At 40.9% G+C, this 20220-nt stretch overlaps 1 protein-coding gene across 1 annotated transcript in view; it reads right to left on the bottom strand.

The window, feature by feature from the left end:
- The window catches only part of GRIN3A (glutamate ionotropic receptor NMDA type subunit 3A), a 330079-nt gene that overhangs the window by 165873 nt on the left and 143986 nt on the right, over positions 1–20220 (bottom strand). Inside the window, exons 2-3 of the mRNA XM_088461321.1 lie at positions 10092–10696; positions 6000–7047 (exon numbers count right to left, since the gene is read on the bottom strand). Of these exons, the coding sequence (XP_088317447.1) occupies positions 6000–7047; positions 10092–10696 (1653 nt within the window). The remainder of the gene's footprint in view (positions 1–5999; positions 7048–10091; positions 10697–20220) is intronic.

The raw sequence follows: 20220 nt of genomic DNA on the forward strand, positions 1-20220 counted from the left end.
GCATCCATTGGTTCAACACCTTTCTTAAGCTGTTGGTTCATCGCCAGCTTGCTGGCTATAGTGTGATTGTATGTGTCCTTCCGGTTCCTGCCAGTCGTGGTCCTGCTCGTCTATGCCTGTTCTGCTAAGTTCTAGAACTCTAATATCACAAGCTCACTCTGTCATCTAGAGTGTTAATTTTAGTGCTTCCTGGGGTGTTCCTGGTTGTGCAGTGCCTGCGGCCTCTCCACTCATTATTGTCAGCTATACCATCTCAGCCTGTTATCATCTCGGCTCTCTAAACTGCATTTCGGCTGACTAGCCGCACCTCGCCCCCCCTAGGTCGCAATTCAGCCTGTTACCATCTAGGCTCTCATAGCCACATCCTGGCTATCAAGCCGCACATCGACCCACAAGATCGCACCTCACTCTGTTACCATCTCAGCTCTCAAAGCTGCATCTCAGCTGTCTAGCTGAACCTCAGCCCATAACGCCACATCTAAGTCTGTTACCATCTCGGCTCTAAAAGCTGCATCCCGGGCTGTCTAGCCGCACTTCGGCCCACAAGGCCGCACCTCAGTCTGTTACCATCTTGGCTCTCAAATCCACATCCCAGCTGTCTAGCCGCAGCTTGACCCACAAGGCCGCACCTCAGTCTCTTATAATCTCGGCTCTCAAAGCCGCATCCCAGCTGGGCCCATTACTTAACACAAGCGGAAACTACTGTAGCATTTTTGCATGTGTAACAGGCTCATAAAGGATGATGAATAGCCATACACTATTAAAGTAAACATCACATTTGTATAGCTTAAATGATACAGTAACTATGCATATGACATTAAAATTATATTCTAGAATATTATTATTTTTTTATTTTTTACATCATTCACCAGGTCGCTAGCTGTGTTCCATCCCTCCCTCTTCTTCCCAACTTGCTATTGCCCCTCCTTTCTCCAATCTATCTCTCCCCCTCTTCTTCCCATCTTTCTCTCTCCCCTGCTTTCTGTAACACTACATGTAATTCCTAGCAGTCACTAATAGCTCTGAAGGGGCAGTACCTTTCTCTGACTCTAGTGTACAGATGCTCAATGGATGTTTAACATGATTATATTATATATAAAAGGGTAATTCACTAATTGTAATCTAAAAATGAATGCTTTTGTGCAACAATTCTATACATTATCTATCTATATCACAGCTTGTAAGCTACATTTGTGGGAAACATGCTACATTTGCACGCAGGGCCACAACTAGGGTAGTGCGACCAGTGCCATGGCACAGGGCACCGCAGGGCAGGGGGCGCAGTTTGGGCCTGTCACTTTTCCTAGCATCCTTCTTTTATCCCCAGCATCTCCTTGTCTCCCCTATTTCTTCCCTGGCCCTTCCCCATGAGGTCATGGTCCTTTTTCTGTACTTGCCTGCAGCCATTTTCTAAGCATGCACAGTGTGATTTCACACAAGCTATGATCCAGGCTTATGTTCACCTCATAAGCCCCATACTGTAGTTCCAGTACTTATGCAGACACTGCTGAGCAAACAGGTACAAAAAAGAAGACCCAGCCTGAGCCAATGGAAGAAGATCTCCCTGAAAACAAAAAACAGGCTCAGAAGGAAAAAGAGCTAGGCAATGAAGCTTGCAAGAAGAGAGATTTTGATTACTTAAACTGTTATTATTTTAACCTGCTTAGATAAAGAAAAAAATACATTTTACATTTTCATACTGTATGAATAAAAATATTTAAGTTGGGAGCTGCATAGGAAAGTAATTTATTTCTATTGCAAATCAAGCCACAAAGCAATAATAATAATACTTTGACAATTGGGTGCACTATTCTACTAATGAAACTGTATGTACAGGGAAATGCAACTAGGAGATTGCTGCTTGCCATTTGGTATCTGTGAAAACCTGAGATTAAACACCCTGATTTTGTTAAACTGGGTACACACTGTTCAGATTACTCTGTAACACGGAGAGTTTATCTGATAAGTGTGACCCCTGTACACCCTGACCTATTTGGAGCTCAGGGCCTGAGTCAGAGCCGCTAGTAAGCGGCCGCTCGCTCCGAGCGATGTTCGCACATCTGCGCATGCATATGGGTCGTAATGCGCATGCGCCAACCAATCATTGCGGTCGGAAATCATGTGCTCGCAAAACAGTGAGGGCCTGCTAATTTGACTGACAGAATGAGGCGTTTATGGGTGGTAACAGGGGAAGGTGCTTGAAAACGGGGAGTGGAGATCCGAACGCAGGCGTGCCAAACGGTCAAAACGGGCGTTTAATGGGTGTGCATAATTAACAAAGCAGCGTCATCGACCACGTCACTTGGTTGTCTTTTAGACTGAACTGCTCGCAGTGATTGCGGCAAGTAAAACCTACCACAAGCACTGCGAGCAGTTCAGACGCCTTTTGATGTACTCGATTAATCTAATAAATAGCGGAGATGACGTATGATGCGAACGGCCAGGGGGCGTCTTTACAAAATAGCGAGTGCATGTTTCGTTTGCTCGCTCAGACATAGAGGCGTCAACAGACCGCAAAGAGCGAGCGCTCAATTTAAATAGCCGGACCCTTTTTCTGAACGACCGTTTGCAAATAGAGTCCGGCTCTGAATCAGGCCCTCAGTGTGCACATTCTTCAATGGATCAAGAGTTTGGTCATCTTAAATATTAAACTTCTCATAAAATGCAACCTTCTGATTCTGATCCGACAGTTTGCATACAATCATTGGGCCGATCAGGCTATATCAGGTGATCGGCCTGATGAGTGTATAGTATAGGTGTGTATCCAGCTTTACAATCCAACACAGTTTCAGTTATACCAAGTGCAACATGAGGTATTACAGTAAGAGTCAAATTTGAGACCTTCATTGGTCGGAACTGTATTCATGCTCCTACAGTAATCATCTCCTGAAGGCTATCTTTAATTGGAACACTGTCAGTGAGCTCTGACTTTAAACAGATTAAGTTTTTGATAGAGCAGTGAGATATGTACTCTGTACTTTAAAAAACTACAATATCAGATATGGCACTGAATACAATTAAGCTAAGCTTAATTCTAAACTAAGCTGTATTATAAATACAAGCTATATCATTTTAATCAGCCATGCACAATCTACGGCCCGAGTGCTGAATACGGCCCCTGCACTCATTATACTCATTATATGCTGCCCTCTGGTGGGAGCCCCTGACAATGCCATCACCCTGGTGGTATATATTTTTTACCCTTACTCATAAAGATTATTTTACACCTGACATTGGGCAAAGGAGTGGGAATTACTAATTGGGACCGGACTCGGCAGCGACATACCTATGACAGGCAGCTGGGTGGTCAATCAAATCCGCTGCCATGCAATTTTCTTTGCAGAGACCTGGCTATGGCGCTCTCTGTCTTGATAATGCAATATATCATAAGATTGGGCTCTAGTTCTACTCCGACAGACATACTGAGCCATAGCTTCTAGCCCAGGCGAGTATATGTTTTTTTAATGGATCTCCACACTTCATGATTATTAAAGTTAGCATTATGGAAAAAGGCAAAATGTTCAGACAATGAATGTAAGAATGTTTTATTATTTAAAACAAAAGGAATTACAGAGAGTTACTGAATTGCTTGCTAACAACAAAATGTCTGGTGTATGATGCATTTTAGAGAATTTTGTATAATTCATTGTCATAGTCAGATCCAGACTGGAGGGGAGATGTACTAAGCCGTGTTGAGAGATAAAGTACCTATCAGCTCCTGCCATTTTCAAACACAGCCTGTAATGTGATAGTTAGGAGCTGATTGGTGTGTACTTTATTTCTCTCCAAGGCTTAATACATCCCCCCCTCCAGACTTTAAAGGAAACCTTTGCATGCAAAGCTCAAAAACCCACATTTAATTACATGCCTGATGGCACCACTACTGACTTTACAGTAGTAGGAGCCAAATGGAAAGATTACAGTGCAGGAGGATATGTTGCTATGGGTTTGTGATAGTATAGCTGCAGAGGTGAGGAAAGGTGTTGCTACAGGGGTAAAGGGGAATGTGTTGTTACATGGGATGGCCACACCCCCAGTGATGATGCATCCTGCTTTGCAGCATTGTCCACACTTTTGTCTTCATAAGATCATTTAATCAATGCTACAAGGCCTTTTCCACTAGTAAATTGCATGTATTTTACATGTTTAAGCAATTGACATTTTACAGAGGCCCCTTGCGTGAGTGTTGTCTCCCAATGTGACCCTCAGACTAGAAAAGGTTATGAAATACTGATTTTAATAGTTTTAGAGTCAGATTCTCTGACTCTAAAATTTGGAAACATTACAGTCTCTATAATATTTCTATAATATTGCTACTGGTGTTTTATATATTAGTATGTTACATCTTTGTACACAGGGCCTGATTCATTACGGATCGCAACTGCGAATGCAATAGCGTTTACATACGCAGTTCAACTGTGATAGTATGCTAATCCACTGTGATTGCAATGCCATATGCAGCACTACATAAGGATGCCCACTTTACCTTACACATCCGTAATGTTTAGCAAGGCTGCAATACTGTCGTTACAGTCGATTACCATTGCAGCCTTACGCACACTTGCACAAGCCCTGACCTTACTTAGAAATTGCTATCTTCCATGCACGCTATTGTGCCTCATGGTTCGTTGGCCATCGCAGTGGCTCATTTATGCACGCCCCTGTAATGGCGTTTGCCCGACCACCCCCATCAGCACCCCCAAACATTACTTCCTGTCAATCAATCTGCTATGTGTCTGCTTAGTCATTGCAATCGCAGTCCCGATCACAATGGCTAGTTCGCGCACGCACACTGCGATGCATACGCACGCGCAGTATGCAACAATCAGCCAATTGTGAGAATAATCGCAGTTGCGTATGTTAGTGAATCAGGCCCACAGTGGATTTGCAAGGCCACCTGTGTGCGTATCAATACAAATCTTGGCAGCTGTTACATTTGCGTATTTTCGCACAGCCACTGAATACACATTTGCGGCATTAGCTTTCATTTGTGAATCAGGCCCATTGTCGTCATCACCACCATAATCATCATCAGTGCATCTTGTTGTTCCAGGCTTCCAGCATCCACAACAGGTACACCTCCAGTCTTTATTCAGATGAAGCTATGAGAACATGCCCTTACTGTACTATACTTGCTCACCTCCTCGTTAGCCCATTCCACTTCTAGAATGCAATATATAAATCTGTATTTTACTCAAACATATGTCCAACTGGGCCTTCATTTCTTATATGTATGTGAGATATTTTAATTAGTTGCAAAGATTGATAATCTTCCACAAATGTCATTCTTCTTGCATGTGATTGTACAATTTATGTTTGTATAAAGATCTAGTTGACATCTGTAATTCACATTAATTAAAGTTACATTTTCATAGGTATGAGCATTTGTGTGCATAAAAATTGTCTTTTATTTATAAAAAATAAAAGCTTTTGTAACACTGTAAATAGCTTGTGGCTATCTCTGTATAAAGAGAATAAATGTGCTGCTTTGTGCTAAAGGATAAATGCAAATATTTTAGGCTTTGTACCAACTTCTGAGCAGAATCTACCACAGCAAAATACTTAAGTACAACAACACGCATATGTGTATCGCCTCAATTTTTGCCTTCTCATGCTGTCTATCCTTACTTCTTTCTTGTTCAGAGAAATGGCAATTCTGAAAAGGCTACAGTAATCAAGTTACGACAAGATCAGAGTGGGAATTGCATTTTTCATGAGAAACTGGAACATTCAATCATAGCTACTGAACAGTGGGCTATCAAAAATGTATATGTCTTTCCATGTTACAGCCAGTGACAACATTTAATATTGACATAATGAAAGTGTTAAGCTCTGCAAGTACTTATTAAAAATGCATTATTTCCATACTTATTTTATGATAAATGACATTGATGTCAACTATTCCACTACAGTATGATCTTCAAATATTCAATCTTATAAAACCCATGCAGCATCCAGACAACTATAAATAATAAAAAAATAGATTAATTTTGACCTACCTTTGGATCATGGATTCCAGAAAGCTCCTCATAAATTTTTTCTCCAACCATGACAGCTGCCAAATTAGCAGTGTATGTGGACAAACAAAACAAGCAAAATATTGCCCAGAGATTCATCAAAAATCTTCCAGTCCAGCACTTGGGAGTTTTGATAGCAGCTGTCCTGCCAAATAATATGGCATAACAGACATTTAATGCGGAGGAAAATGAAAATACTTTGCTTCTGTTTCTACCATTTGGTGTCATGCCAAAGGGGCTCTTCCATTCATAAAGTGTTAGAAATACGGCGGTAATATGAAGAGATACAAATATTCCCAGCCACATTGTCCAATGAAGTGGCCACATAAAGGCTCCAATTGGAGCGGCTGTATCTTTAGTCCTCACTAATATACCGAGACTTGTTGAAAAGAATGGACTTGTAAAATCTATAACTTGACTTCTAGCTGTGTTAATGCTAAATGAGGTTACAGCCAGATGAGCAGCGCCACTCAAAAGGTCTCCTACAAGTCCAGTCCAGTGACCATTTTTCCAAGCTCCATATTTTCCATCACCAACTATATACAGGTCAAAATCAAAGTTCATATCTTCTGCCAATTTTACCAACAGGTCAATGCAGTAACCATAGCAACACTTTTTGTATTCAATAGGCACGGTGTCGTTGCCACTTTGTAAGCTTTCAAAAAGACTGTCCAACACTTCTGAATCATTTGTCATTGGATCTAAGCAAAGCTGGCCAGCTGGACACTGACCATCAGCATCTACATTTCTTGTAAACACAAAAGGAGGTTCAATCAGAGTCACAACTCTAAGGTGTAACCGTGTAGGCTGTTGGTAGTGACTTTTGTGCCTTTGTGCCTGGTCTGGCCATAATCCATAATCCATGATGATTTTTTCATTTTGCCAGCTCCCAAGACGTGTCCACATTGGATTGCCAATAGGGTCATGTTGTAAGTTCCAGATAAAATAATGGTTTTCTGAGTTGATAATAGATGAGTCTTTAACTTTGACATGTCCACTAACACCACTGAAGGATGTATTTGTTAAAAACCTGTTTAAATAAAATACATCTGATGAGATAATGAAAATGCAGCTTTTTAAAATATAGTAAGAATGTTTTAAATCAACTGCAAATACAGGTTTCATAAAACTAGACCACACTGTTATACCATTTTGCATGATAATGGTGGAATCAAATCATATTAGAGCACATTACAATTTCCTGCAGTATATGTTCAACAGTTAGGTGTTGTATTAGAGGGAATAAATCCCACATGCATGCAACCAAACATAAACTGTTCCTATAACTCAAAATGACATTCTACACAATGGGAGCTATGTAACAACATTTTATCATGCTTATTTTTATTGTTTATTTCGTTATTGTTGTTTTCAGCTACTTAACAAAGTATACCTTTTGAAATACAAATTTGTTTTAAAGTCAAAGGGGCAGGATGTATCATCCCTAAAAATGCTGTCCAACCTCTAAAGTGTACACTTTTCTGAGGTTTCCGCAAGCCCCATATGCATAAAAGTGGTTCTCAGTGGATATTGGAGAATGTTATAGGGCTGCGCAGCCCCAGAAAATGCATAAAATGCATCAAGCTCCGGAAAGTGAAACTTTTCAGAGCTTGTTTCCAATAGGCAATGCCATCTATAGATGGTGATGTCTATAGAAGCCTATGGCCTTCATAATGCAGAGTTTCCCTGAGATGGATCGGAAGGCTTGTACATGCACAGAGTGACGGCTACACATGTGCACTAGGACTCCCGGGTCATAAACCTGGAAGTCCTCACAACACAAAGGATAGCTCGGAAGATTCTGTCCTTCAGCTCGGAAGATACGTCCTTTGCATTTTTAATTTTATTTATTCATGCATATGGTGTTAATAAGTAATATGCATTGCATGATACATCCCACCCAAAGAGTAAACCTCATGTACTCATTAGATGTGCACCATAACACCCCTTAGCTTGCAGTGGTGCCCCTAGATTGTCCGCTCTGCTCACTAATTCTGCTCCACACTCTCAGGAGCTGCTTCCACAAGCTACCTTCATCTTTGCTTCACCCCCAATTATACAATGCCATGTTTATCAAAACTGTGAAACAAGGGAGGGGGCCATGATGATGCATATTATTGACAGTCCAGTCTGCTCACTCTCAGTGGCTTGCAAGAGATTTACTCTTCTGGATATCTGGGAGAGCCATCTGAGATTCATGAGTCTACAACATGTTGAGACATTAAGAAAGTATGAATTTACACCATATATAATCATAAACCAAACAGTATTTTAGGAGGAGACCAGAAAAATATTTTTATAGAAGGGGTTGTTCAACCACCCACCACTTGAGAACAACCCCTTCCATAAAAATATTTTTCTGGTCTCCTCCTAAAATACTGTTTGGTTTATGATTATATATGGCTTAAATTCATACTTGCTTACCCTCTCTGCACATTTTGTAGACCCATGAATCTCAGATGGTTCTCCCATATACCCGGAAGAGTAAATCTCTTCCCAGCCACCCAGAGTGGGCAGACCGTACTGCCAATAATATGCGTCATCATGGCCCCCTCCCTTGTTTCACAGTTTTGATAAATGTGGCATTGTATAATTGGGGGTGAAGCAAAGATGAAGGTAAAAGCGATGTGTATTGCATATCATACACACACCACCCATTTGACAGCGATATGCCCCCCCACATCGCTGGCCATAATGCTTCTCCCAGAGAGGGTAACCCAAAAATCGCCAACTAGGTTTACATTTATCATGAGAGAGATGGCATATCAGAGCAGTCTTTAGTACATATTACTTACATGTTTTTGAACTTTGTTTGCATTGCAGAATGTGTGCTTAAAAACACTAAATGTCTCCCATTGGCTAGAGAAAATGTATTTGCTCATCACTATCTTGCACTGCAAATGATTGCACTTTGCCGGAAATCTATGCACACTTATGAAAACTGAATATGTCCATCTGTTGTACCAAAGCATGTTGCCAAATTAGACATACTGTACAGTAGATCTGGTCATTTAATATTCAGACATGTGTACGCAGCTTTAGTTTCTTATTTTGTTTAGTGTTGATGCACTCTAAAAAACACAATGTGTTTGTATGGTGTAATATATGGTTTCAAACATTAATTTACAAAAAAGCGGTTATCTTAGACTCCTTATTCTTATTAGACTCATAAACAAACATTTGACTGGGGAAAGTGAAACTGTATGAAATATGCTGCATAATCTGAAAGTAAGATGTTGTAATGAAGTAATGCTGGCCACACACATAGCGATATTTTACCCGATCTGGCTGATTCCGACACATTGAACGACAGATCGTGTAAAATATGGCCAAATCGTGAGTAAATCGTGAGTCCCCACTCACGATCACGATGCGGTGCGCGTCCCCGCTGGTCGCACATCGCATCTTCAGATCTGCCGTGCAGTAGGGCAGATCTGACAATCTAGGACACAATGCACTGTGAAAGTCTGGATGCAGGAGAGATCGTTTGAAGACTGGACACCAAATTGTGTGCAGATCATGTGGAGATCGTGTGCAGAGCTGCCGGGGAGAGCTTCAAGGGAAATCGTACACAAATCGTACACATCGGCTGATCATGTGCAGATCGCCATGTGTGTGGCCAGCTTTATATTTAATCACACATTTACTAATAGAAAATTGTTTATTTATTAGTAAACATGTGATTTAGCCCCAGAAAGAATACATCAATGTTGATCGAATTTAATGGATTTTCATCGATTTTAAATGGATAAAAATCGGGTAAAAACAACCTTTATTAAATATACCCCTAAGAGTATGTGTTAAAATGGCACAGATATTAAAGTGGCTTATAACAAAAGAAAGCAAGTCCATTTTATGCTGTTGTAGTCAATTTATATATAATACTACTGTTAAAAGCCATCATGACATAGCTTGCTTTCACCTTATTTTCCCTCAATAGTAATGCAGGATCCCATAAAATAGATTTGTGATTAAGTCTGGTTCTTATCACTACATAGGCCATACATTTCGTAAATCAGCTCTGATAGAACGGAGTCATTTTTAGAGTATTCTGATTGAACTAGCAAATCATACCTGGATAAGTACTGTCCAGATGTGAGATTCAGACTGTCTCTGCTCATGCAGTTCATTGTACTGGGAACAAGTGCCAATTCTGGCTGATCCATTGTAGCCGTGGCAACGGCTCTCGCTATTAACTCCATTGCATCTTGCACATAGTGTTCAAAGTAGGAAGCAGTGGTTGTCCCATGAGCTATCAGGCCCAAAGGCAAACCTTCAGTCCTTAATTCATCAACATTTTGAGAGTCTCCGAAAATCCAAAAAAACTCTGGTAATATTATTCCATACTGGGTAGCGGCTTCAAAAATCCGTCTTGTGTCCTCCATATCACAGCCGAACATAACAATTGTAGATGTAGTATCCTTTATGCTCTCCAGGTTTAACTGCAGGTAGCTTATTACATAATTTGTCAGAGTTAAATTTACTGTAATGTTTATAATTAATCCGAGGTGAAATCTGGAATTATTCTGTGTAAGAGTGAGGAAATCTGTTATATTCCAGTCTTCTTGGCATAATAATATGCTATAATTATGCCAGTTGTTCATTGACAGAATGGAAAGAGTGACATCAGCGTTTGAAGTTAGAGAATTTTCAATGCTAAGCTGCAGATGGAGTGGGTTCTGTAATAAAAGAGGACAATTGTTAGCTGTTTTTTGTAAAATGTAATACTGTACTTTATCATCATATTGTTACATTTTCACTAAAAGTAGCTCTTCATTAAAATCCATGGCACAGTGTGAAATGTCTGCTCATAGGAGTCAACTTTCTTGAGATCAGAGGATAGTTTTATTGTCATTAAATTGTTAGAAGCTACTATTACAATACATCAAAAGAAGGAGAGCTAAGCAAAGAGGAGTCTATCTATCAAGGTTTCATTCCTTTGCTTTTAAGCTTCAGTCAAGACTCTGGCCAGGATTCAAAGGCTAAAAAACTGACTACTGCTTAAATTGCACTTCATTGCTAGTTTAAGAGATCATGAATTTTTCCTTTATACTTACAGTATGTTTCTCGATCACTGGTAGAAATATCAACACAGAATTATATTGGCACTTTTGCATATATAATAATAAGTGACCCTCACTATAATTACATTGTTCATTTACTTACCTATATGGGAAAGTGCAAATAAGCACTAATCAACCCATAGCATTCAATCAGCGCTTTCATTTATCTAGTGCAGAGGTTTTCATTACTACATTGCACATAGGGGTTGGCGCACCAGGAAGTGCAGCAGTTTCTGGAGCATCTTTAAGAATTGTTGGGTAGCTGTTCACACCGCGGAGCGCCTGTCTGTGGTATCCAAAGGACACTACGGGTGGCACAGCTGCAGTGATACTGGCTGCAGGGTGCGGTTCCAGCAAGGGCCGTGGGGCAGCGATGGTGCCATCCATAGCATCAGTCGCACACCCCTAGTTACGGCCCTGTTTAAAGATATCCATGCTTGTGCACAAATGGTATAATCAAACTGACCGAGGTATTAAATAAATTATCTGTGCTTAAGCATGGATATCAACAAACCCTGGTCATGAGGATCAAGTTTGGGAACCACTGATCTAGCGCAAGCTAAGCTAGCCACTGAGTGATTAAAACAACTGCAGGGAAATATGCTGTAAATCTGAAAGGATATATATTTTTTTTATTAAGATGAACTAATGATCACAGAAAACCTATTTGGATACAGAAAGCTATTGAACCATGTACTAATATGTGCAAACAGTAAATTTAAATCAGAACCAGGCAAGTTCATTTTATATCTTAACAATCATATATATTCCTGTTGCATTCATATTAATTTTGTCAGCAGTTCTAGGCAACAAGTGTATAAGGAAAGCATAAGTGACTGATGATCACCATCAATGTGGTTTCATTGATCTATTGTTTCAGGAGGCAAAATGCTCAATAGGGAGAGGCGTCACAAGGGGGGTGTGGATTTCACCTGGGTGTCACCCCAGTGGCGTAACTAGGGCAGGATGAGTGGGGCACGTGCCCTGGGCACCGTGGGACCGGCGGCGCGACGGGGGCCCCCTCCGCCGGCCACGGTACCAGCCCGCCCTAGTTAGCCGTGTGTACGGTCAGCGCTACAAATTTACAAAGGACCGGTGCTAGGCTTCCCAGCACCGGTCCTGTGCTGCACAGCAGAGCCCATTCCCTCCCCCTTAGCGCTTACCCAATAGCGCCAGGAGGAGGGTGGCAGGCGGGCAGGCTCAGGCTCTGCTAACACACACATCACCGCCAGCGCTGGCGGCGATGTGTGTGTTAACCAGCAGCCAATAAGAGTCAGACAACTCTCATTGGCTGCTACTGCACACACATCACCGCTGAGCGGCAGCGATGTGTGTGTGAATCAGAAGCCAATGAGATCAGACAGACTCTCAGTGGCTGCTGCTGCTGCTGCACACACATCACCGCCAGCGCTGGCGGCGATGTGTGTGTTAAACAGCAGCCAATGAGAGTCAGATAGACTAAGGAGGGGACTACTACTGGGGGCACTGCTTCTGGGGGGGATACTACTGGGGGCACTGCATTGGGGGGATCACTAATGTGGACTACTACAGGGGGCACTGCATCAAGGGGGACTCCTACTGGGTCCACTATATAAAGGGCACTGTATAGGGGGGACTACTACTGGGAACTACTACTGGGGGGGCACTACTGGGGACTACTACTGGGGGGTCCACTACTGGGGTTTACTACTGGAGACACTGCACAGGGGAAACCACTACAGGGGGCACTGAAAAGGAAGAACCACAGGGGGCACTGAAAAGGGCACTGAAAAGGAAGAACCACTACAGGGGGAACTGCATAGGCGGGATAACTACTGGGGGCCTGCATAAGGGAGGATAACTCCTGGGGGCACTGTATAAATGGCACTGCATATGGGGGATCACTACTGGGGGGCTGCATATGGGAGATCACTACTGGGGGCACTGTATAAGGGGAACTAATGGCGGGCTGCATAAGGGGGACTACTACAGGGGGAACTGTGTAAGGGGCACTACTGGGGGCCTGCATAAGAGGGACCTCTACTGGCATTGTATCCTGGGGGTGCTATATAAGGGTACTACTTGGGGCACTGCATACGGGGGACTGTATAAGGGGCACTGCATTAAGGTGCAAATGGAAAGAAATGTTCCCAGTGACAAGAAAGGGGTGTATGTCACGTTGACACGCCCCATTTTTCAGTGACCACGCCCCTTGTGACCATGCCCATTTTTCCGCACATGGGGGGGCTCCATTTACAAATTTGCCCTGGGCTCCAAATACCCTAGTTATGCCACTGTGTCACCCTTCCAGGAGGTGACACCGAAATGCCGGATGCTCCACAGTGGCAGGGAGCCGTGTGCTGCACTGTGAATTATTGTGCAGCACCCAGCTCCTGTCACTGGTTGGGGGCCGGCAGTGCAGGCACAGTCTCCGGGGGCAGCCCAGCATCTCCGGGGATGATGGGTGGGCACACCACCAGAGTGATGTAATCATGGACTTCAAGAGGAGCCACATCCCCGCATTAAAAGTGACACGGCCTTCCTATGAGGCCATCACACGCGTGGGGGAGCTATTTACCGCACTGTGTTACTGACTCCATTGCTTCCAATATACCAATGTCGAAGTGGCCACAAGAAACATAAAAATGTAGGGACATATGCTGCCATTGCTAAACCCTAGCTATCAGTAATAGCCAGTTGGTTTCTAGTCAAACACAGTTTTCAGGATGAATGGTACAGTGCATTTGCATTTTTGATCTATCTGGTGAAAATTTCACAATTATATCAATTGTCTCATTGATTGCTTTGCATATATGCACTTTTCCACTTATACCCCTTTTCCACCTAAATTCCGGGTCTGACCCGGAGTTGGAACAAAGTTCCTATCCGGATCAGACCCGGAATTTTGCCGAGCGCAAAATTTTGAGCGCCGCTCACCCGCAGTCGGGTCTGCATAGACCCGGCTTTTGCGGGGTGAAAGTGGTCGCTTGGAGATGACATCATCTCCAAGCGCCACTGAAGCCGGACCAATCGGCCGGCTAGCAGCGCACTCCAGGTCATCGTGACCCGGAGTGCGCTGTTCTCACAGCAGGGTTTCACGGGCTACGCCCGTGTTAAACCCTACTAGTTACCTGGGTTGGATTGCCGGGTCACTCGACCTGGCAATCCAACTCTCTCCCCTTTTACACCAGGGAGCTGCCCGGGTTAACCCTTCAAAAACCCGGGTTTTAGCTCCAGTGTAAAAGGGGTAATAGTGATAGTCTTTCCATTCTTCATAGTCAGTAAGCTTTGCACACAGTGAATGTACAATTTCAAGGCAAGAGTTAAAACCATTTACCTAGAGGCAGGATATCTCCTACAGTATTTGTCAGGAGCTTCTGACATGATCTGGCTGGATTGGGAAATGTTAAACAGATTCTGTGTACTCTAATAGACAATTTTATTAAATGAGCAAGAAGCCTATCTGTGATGAGATACTCCCCTCTTTCTTGTACACATCAAGTTAATTGGACTTTTATCGAATTGGCAATAAATGAAGAGTGAGCTGCTACTTTATAATCCCCTTTCTGTAATATTACTTTTTCATAAATAATAAGACCTTATAACAAGTCCATCTCTGATTTCTGCAAAATATATTTTCTATGCATTGTTTGCATCTCAACGGCTATCTTATTTCTAGATTGTATATATGTGCTATCACATACCTAGATTCCATTTACAGTATTCTACTATTATGAAACATCGCTCTGTCTCTTTACGTGATGAAAATGGATTCTTGGAATTTTTGTTTTACTGTTGTGCATAGTTTAAGTAGATTTAAAAGATATTATATTATATTATTGTATTAGGTATAGGAAGCTGGACATTTTCTGCAACATATTAACATTTCAAGGTATAAATATACATTCAGCAAGGTGAGTGAATTTCACTGCTTTGAGAAGATATATAATTTTATGTATACAGTACAAGTGGTGGAGACATTGGAACCAAGCAACAATATAGCAAATATAATAATGTCTGTATTAAGTATCATTAAAGTACATTTAAATTAAATATTTTTGTAAATATTTTAAATAGTCAAGCACTTTCATTGTGTGTTTGACTTGAGTCAGATCACCTTTTTTGTAATCTATGAGATTTTAACAGTTTGAAGTGTGCAAGAAACAGAATAGCCTGTAGCCAATCATATCACTGGAGGTGAGTGTGGTGATCTTGTATGTCCAGTGACTTGTCCGACTGTATGAGGAATAGGGCTGCATGTAATAGGAGCAATTGTTGGAGTATGGCAACAGCTGCAGACTGAGTGACACCTGAGTGTTACTGGAGGGACAGCAGGTGGCACTGTGTCTTACACTATGGCAGTCACTCTAATGTAAACATGTCTATAATTCTCCATTTTGTGCATACTTGCCAACATTTATTGTCTCCCCTCCATGAAAGTGCCCAGTCAGGAGATGCAGCTGCTTGCTTATGGAAGAAGGGCCGGGTGCTACTGCGCATTAGCTCCTGCCACCTCACATCATAATGCCGCGAATCATGGAACTATGAATAGAGGAAAGGCTAAAATGCGATCTGATAGAATCATGTTATATAGTCTCCGCCCCTGCTCTATGGGCCTATTATGTTGCTCTCATCTTGCCAATTTCACTAGGAAGTGGGCAGGATGCATTAGGGCCTTCTGTTCTTCCAGAAGTCTGGGGACTGCCATAAAATTTGAGAGTCTCCTTGATGTTCAGGGAGAGTAGTTACGTGTGATTTTGTGTTATGTTAAGTTTTACAATTATTGGTCAGTGATGTTTTATCCCACAAAGAACCATCGTTGCATTTTAATGCTTAAACAGAGAAGAATATACTGTAACAAAAAAACCTGCTTAGAATTTCAGTAGCTGAAACCTGCATTGAAACTTGTCTCTGTGAACACAGTATCAAGATACCACAGTCCCCATTTTGTAATGGGGAGGGGATTGCAGTCTCAATTTATCGAAAACTGAAAATCATGGTTTTCAGTGCTTGTCCCTTCCCAAAACTAAAGCATAAGCCATTGTAGCCTATGGGCTATATTTTCAATTGTTAACACCAGAGAGGAATGTGGCTTAGGGGCCCATTTATCAACGATCGCTTTTGCAACGGAATCAGAGCATGCCAGTGATGCCCATGATCGAATTGCAAAATGCGATCCTATCGGCCAGATGTATCATCTGGGACATTTATGGACATGGGCTTTGTCCCTGCGATGTCTCCAGAGAACTGCCGGCCAGTGCAGGGGGTGCTGCGCATGCGCAGTCCCCCAGACTGCACATGCACATCCGCCATAGCCGGGTAGGGTTCCAGCGGATCCCTCCTCTGGTTAATTATGCACGGTGTAGTAAATAGGCTACAGCGGCTATTGTCATTTTCAAATGGCATTAGCTGCGGTTGCCAATATCTGGAATGCATCGCATTCCGGATATTGGTAGATTTGGCAGCATCGCATAGGTTTCTATGGGGGAGTTGGCTGCCAGCATTAATGGAGAGATTACAGCAGGTATCAGAGATACCTGCTGTGGTCCCTCCTTAAAACATAAGGGGGATACTTAATATTTGAGGTAAACCCCCGAAAACAGGTGTTTTCCGGGATTATACCTTAAATACACTTTGATAAATAGTGTATCACTTTACTATTTACTCTTCACTGAGATGAGCTCTTATTGGAGCCACTGTTCCAGCAATTGGAGATTAAAATTTATTCTCAAAAGTTCATTCCTTATTGCCACAATATTTGGCAATAAGGAATTATACTTTTCTGGGCCACAGCTGCAATCAATGATAAATATTATTATTATTATCATTTATTTATATGGCGCCACAAGTGTTCCGCAGCGCCTTACAAAGTACATAAACAAATAAGTAACTAGCAACTTGCAAAACAATACAATACAGGACAAGGACATGAATAATAAACATTGTTATATTAGCGACCTTAACACTCACATAAGCAGCCAAGTGTTAGTTGCCCTAGTAGGGAGTAAGAGATAAATGAAACTAGGCTTGATGGAGTCTTCACCATTATGCATGTATAGTGTAAACTAAAATTCAAATAGCTATTTTTTTAGAACTAAGTAAATTATTGGCATAATAATATCAACAACATATTGAAGTAGACAGATCAATATGTTGTGCAAAAACATTAACTTACGTACACCATGAAGCTGTATTAGTAGGGATAATGCAGTGACATTTATTTAATCAATTTCCCTATTCTGATTTGACATTTCACATATGCAGCCACATAAGATGACAAAAGACCAGATGTTCTCCATTCCATTCCCAAATTTTCTCTGCAAATAACCTTTAATGGACCAGGTACTAATGTATTGCAAGCTATCAAATTGATTTGATGAATGAACCCCTTTCAATATTGGTGAAAATACAAAGTTATTATACTATGTTACTTAAAGAGAAAATGAATTTAGCTAAACTTTCAATGCAGCATAAGCTCATACTTTGAGAAAATCTGTGGTATATTGTGGTCGGGATGCAGTCAGATTATCGCCGGCCGGTCTGTTGGCCATCGGAATCCCAACAATGGAAGCCAGTCCCGGAACTAAAGATAGGCATCAAAATCCTGACAGCAGGCTTCCCGAATGAAGGTAAACAGGGCTTTCTAGCTGTTAGTCACGGAGGAGTGGGGTGGGCTAGGTTTAGGCACCCACGGGAGGACTTTTCCTGAAGAAAATTTGTCCAGGAAGGTTGTAGCTATCTGGTCAGCTATTCCCTGGGCGAAATCTGGCTGAAGGTTAAGACTGTTGTGGAAACCGGTCGTGTATGATCTAATTGGTTCCTTATATGCTTAATATACAAGCATATTCATGGTATGCGCATATGAATATATTTGTATCCAATTTAAGTTTACACTAACTACTACACTGTCAGGCACTTGTCCTTGTCCCTCTTTTTCTTCCTAGATTACCCTATTTACCAGTCAGTATTTTCAAGGACTAAAGCGGCCACCTGATTTATATCTATAAAAGGAGCATAGTGGGAGTAACCATTAAAAGAATATAATGATTTTCTTACCAGTACCAACCACCATTAAGGCTGAACTAATCTGAGCAGCGCCATAGATCTACCTTCTTTATATATATATATATATATATACATACATACATACATATACACATTAGGTATCCAATCTCTTGGAAGGAGGCACTCACCAATTAAATTTGCTAATAATTAACATGTTTTAAGTCCAGCCTATGATCAGGTTGATGTTTCAGTTCATAATCAGAACCATTCTCAAGACCAATTATATTGTCTAATTAGAGAGCATAGTCATAATCATAACGTTTCTAGGAAAAGAAGAAAAGATCAGAATGTCTGACAGGCTCCAAATACACACAAACGAAAAAAACACTATAACTCAAATATAACTGCAAAAAGGACTTAAAATTTATCCCTAATAGCTATTCAAGGCTGACAGCACTGCATGTACACAAAGAAAAAAGATACAATGTTTTAAGCAGAAATAAACCTTCTAACAATGAAACAAGTTAGGAAAAGTATCCATCTAGAAATAACTGAACAGCATAGAACCTTTGAGGTTTTATAATCAAAAGCGTGCAACATGATAATAAATGTCAATTATTAACAGCTACAGCATGGCAAAAAAACATGTGAGTGATATGAAAATTTTATCAAAAAGTGTTAATTATCAAATGAAAGACCCCTGCTACAATCCACAGAGTCTATAATGTGATAGATTTATAAATGTGCACAACTGACATATAAATACCATGATGATGTACATATGTGAAAAAAACGAAAAATAAATAGGACTCCAGTTAATATGTGGTTCATATCATAAAATATAAAAAACATAACTAGTGACAGCAGTTTCTATATTAACTACTGCAGTGCAAGTGCACCAAACCTATCTCAAGAAGAACATGGCTATGTCTCACATACCTGATACTGGAGTATATCGGCATACACTCAAAGCCGCATGTCCCTGGAACCACGTCTGCGGAGCAGCGTGCACAGCTAGCAACTAAAGTGCCACTCGTCCTGATTTAAAGCCCGCCAGCAGCGGAAATGTAACCACATGTGTCGGCTGTGAGCACTCGGTGGAACGCTAATTGCACCCAGCCGAAACGAACTAAAAACTAACAGGTATCTATGTGCTACAAGAGAAAACAATCCTATATGCAAGTAAAATAAGTATTTTTGGCTAGAGTACTGGAACAGGAGAATAAATTAATCTCATTATAAAGAGGAAAGAAACTGAAGAATACTTCTCACATGCAAAAAATACAACAAGATGTAAAAAGAAAAGAAATTTTAAAAATATTCTGAAAAAGATAAATATTATAATTCATACTCATATGTATAAAAAAGATGACACAATGTAACTCAGGAGAAATATAAAATATATAAAAAAATACTACATGACAAAAATAAAAAAAATATATACTATACATAAAATAAAAATAATGATAATAATAACGATAATAATAATAATAATAATAATCATAATAAGACTACATTAGAAGCTCCAACTGGAACACTAAAAAAAATGGTAGAAAAGATAGTGAAAAAAGGTCATGACAAAAGATCAAAAAAAAATTATGTAACATGCAATTAAGAGTTTAAATTAACATAAAGCGTAAAAAAAATTATAGCAAAAATACAAGACACAAGGTAACAACTAGCACATAAATGGTGCAGAGAAGTAATCACTAATATCATAGAACCGAAAAAAGTGATGAAACAAAGAATGAAATAGTGAACTCAAGCAAAAGTATAGAACCAGATATAATCTAGAAAAACAATCAAGATAAACAATGGAACCACTATCAAGTAGACCTGTTACAAAAACACATTAAGGGGCTTCTACTCATTAAGCCCCCTGGGGGCCACCGTATCCAGTCTATGGATCCAAAAGCTTTCACCCTTCTTCAGACTCAAAAGTCTGTCTCCTCCTTGATCTTGTGGTGGGATCCATTAGAGTAGCTTGCATTTAAGGCTAGCCACCTGATGCAATTTTTCTTGTTAAAGCAGAGCATATGGGTGCTGTATGGTTTGCCATCCTCTCCCTAAATTTCCTCGACATGAGCCCTACATAGTATAGCCCACAAGAACATACTAGAAAATAGATCACATAGTCCAAAGTGCAATGTAGTCTA

This window comes from Taudactylus pleione, unplaced genomic scaffold (genome assembly GCF_031769625.1).
Source record: "Taudactylus pleione unplaced genomic scaffold, aTauple2 ptg001032l, whole genome shotgun sequence".
NCBI lineage: Eukaryota > Metazoa > Chordata > Amphibia > Anura > Myobatrachidae > Taudactylus > Taudactylus pleione.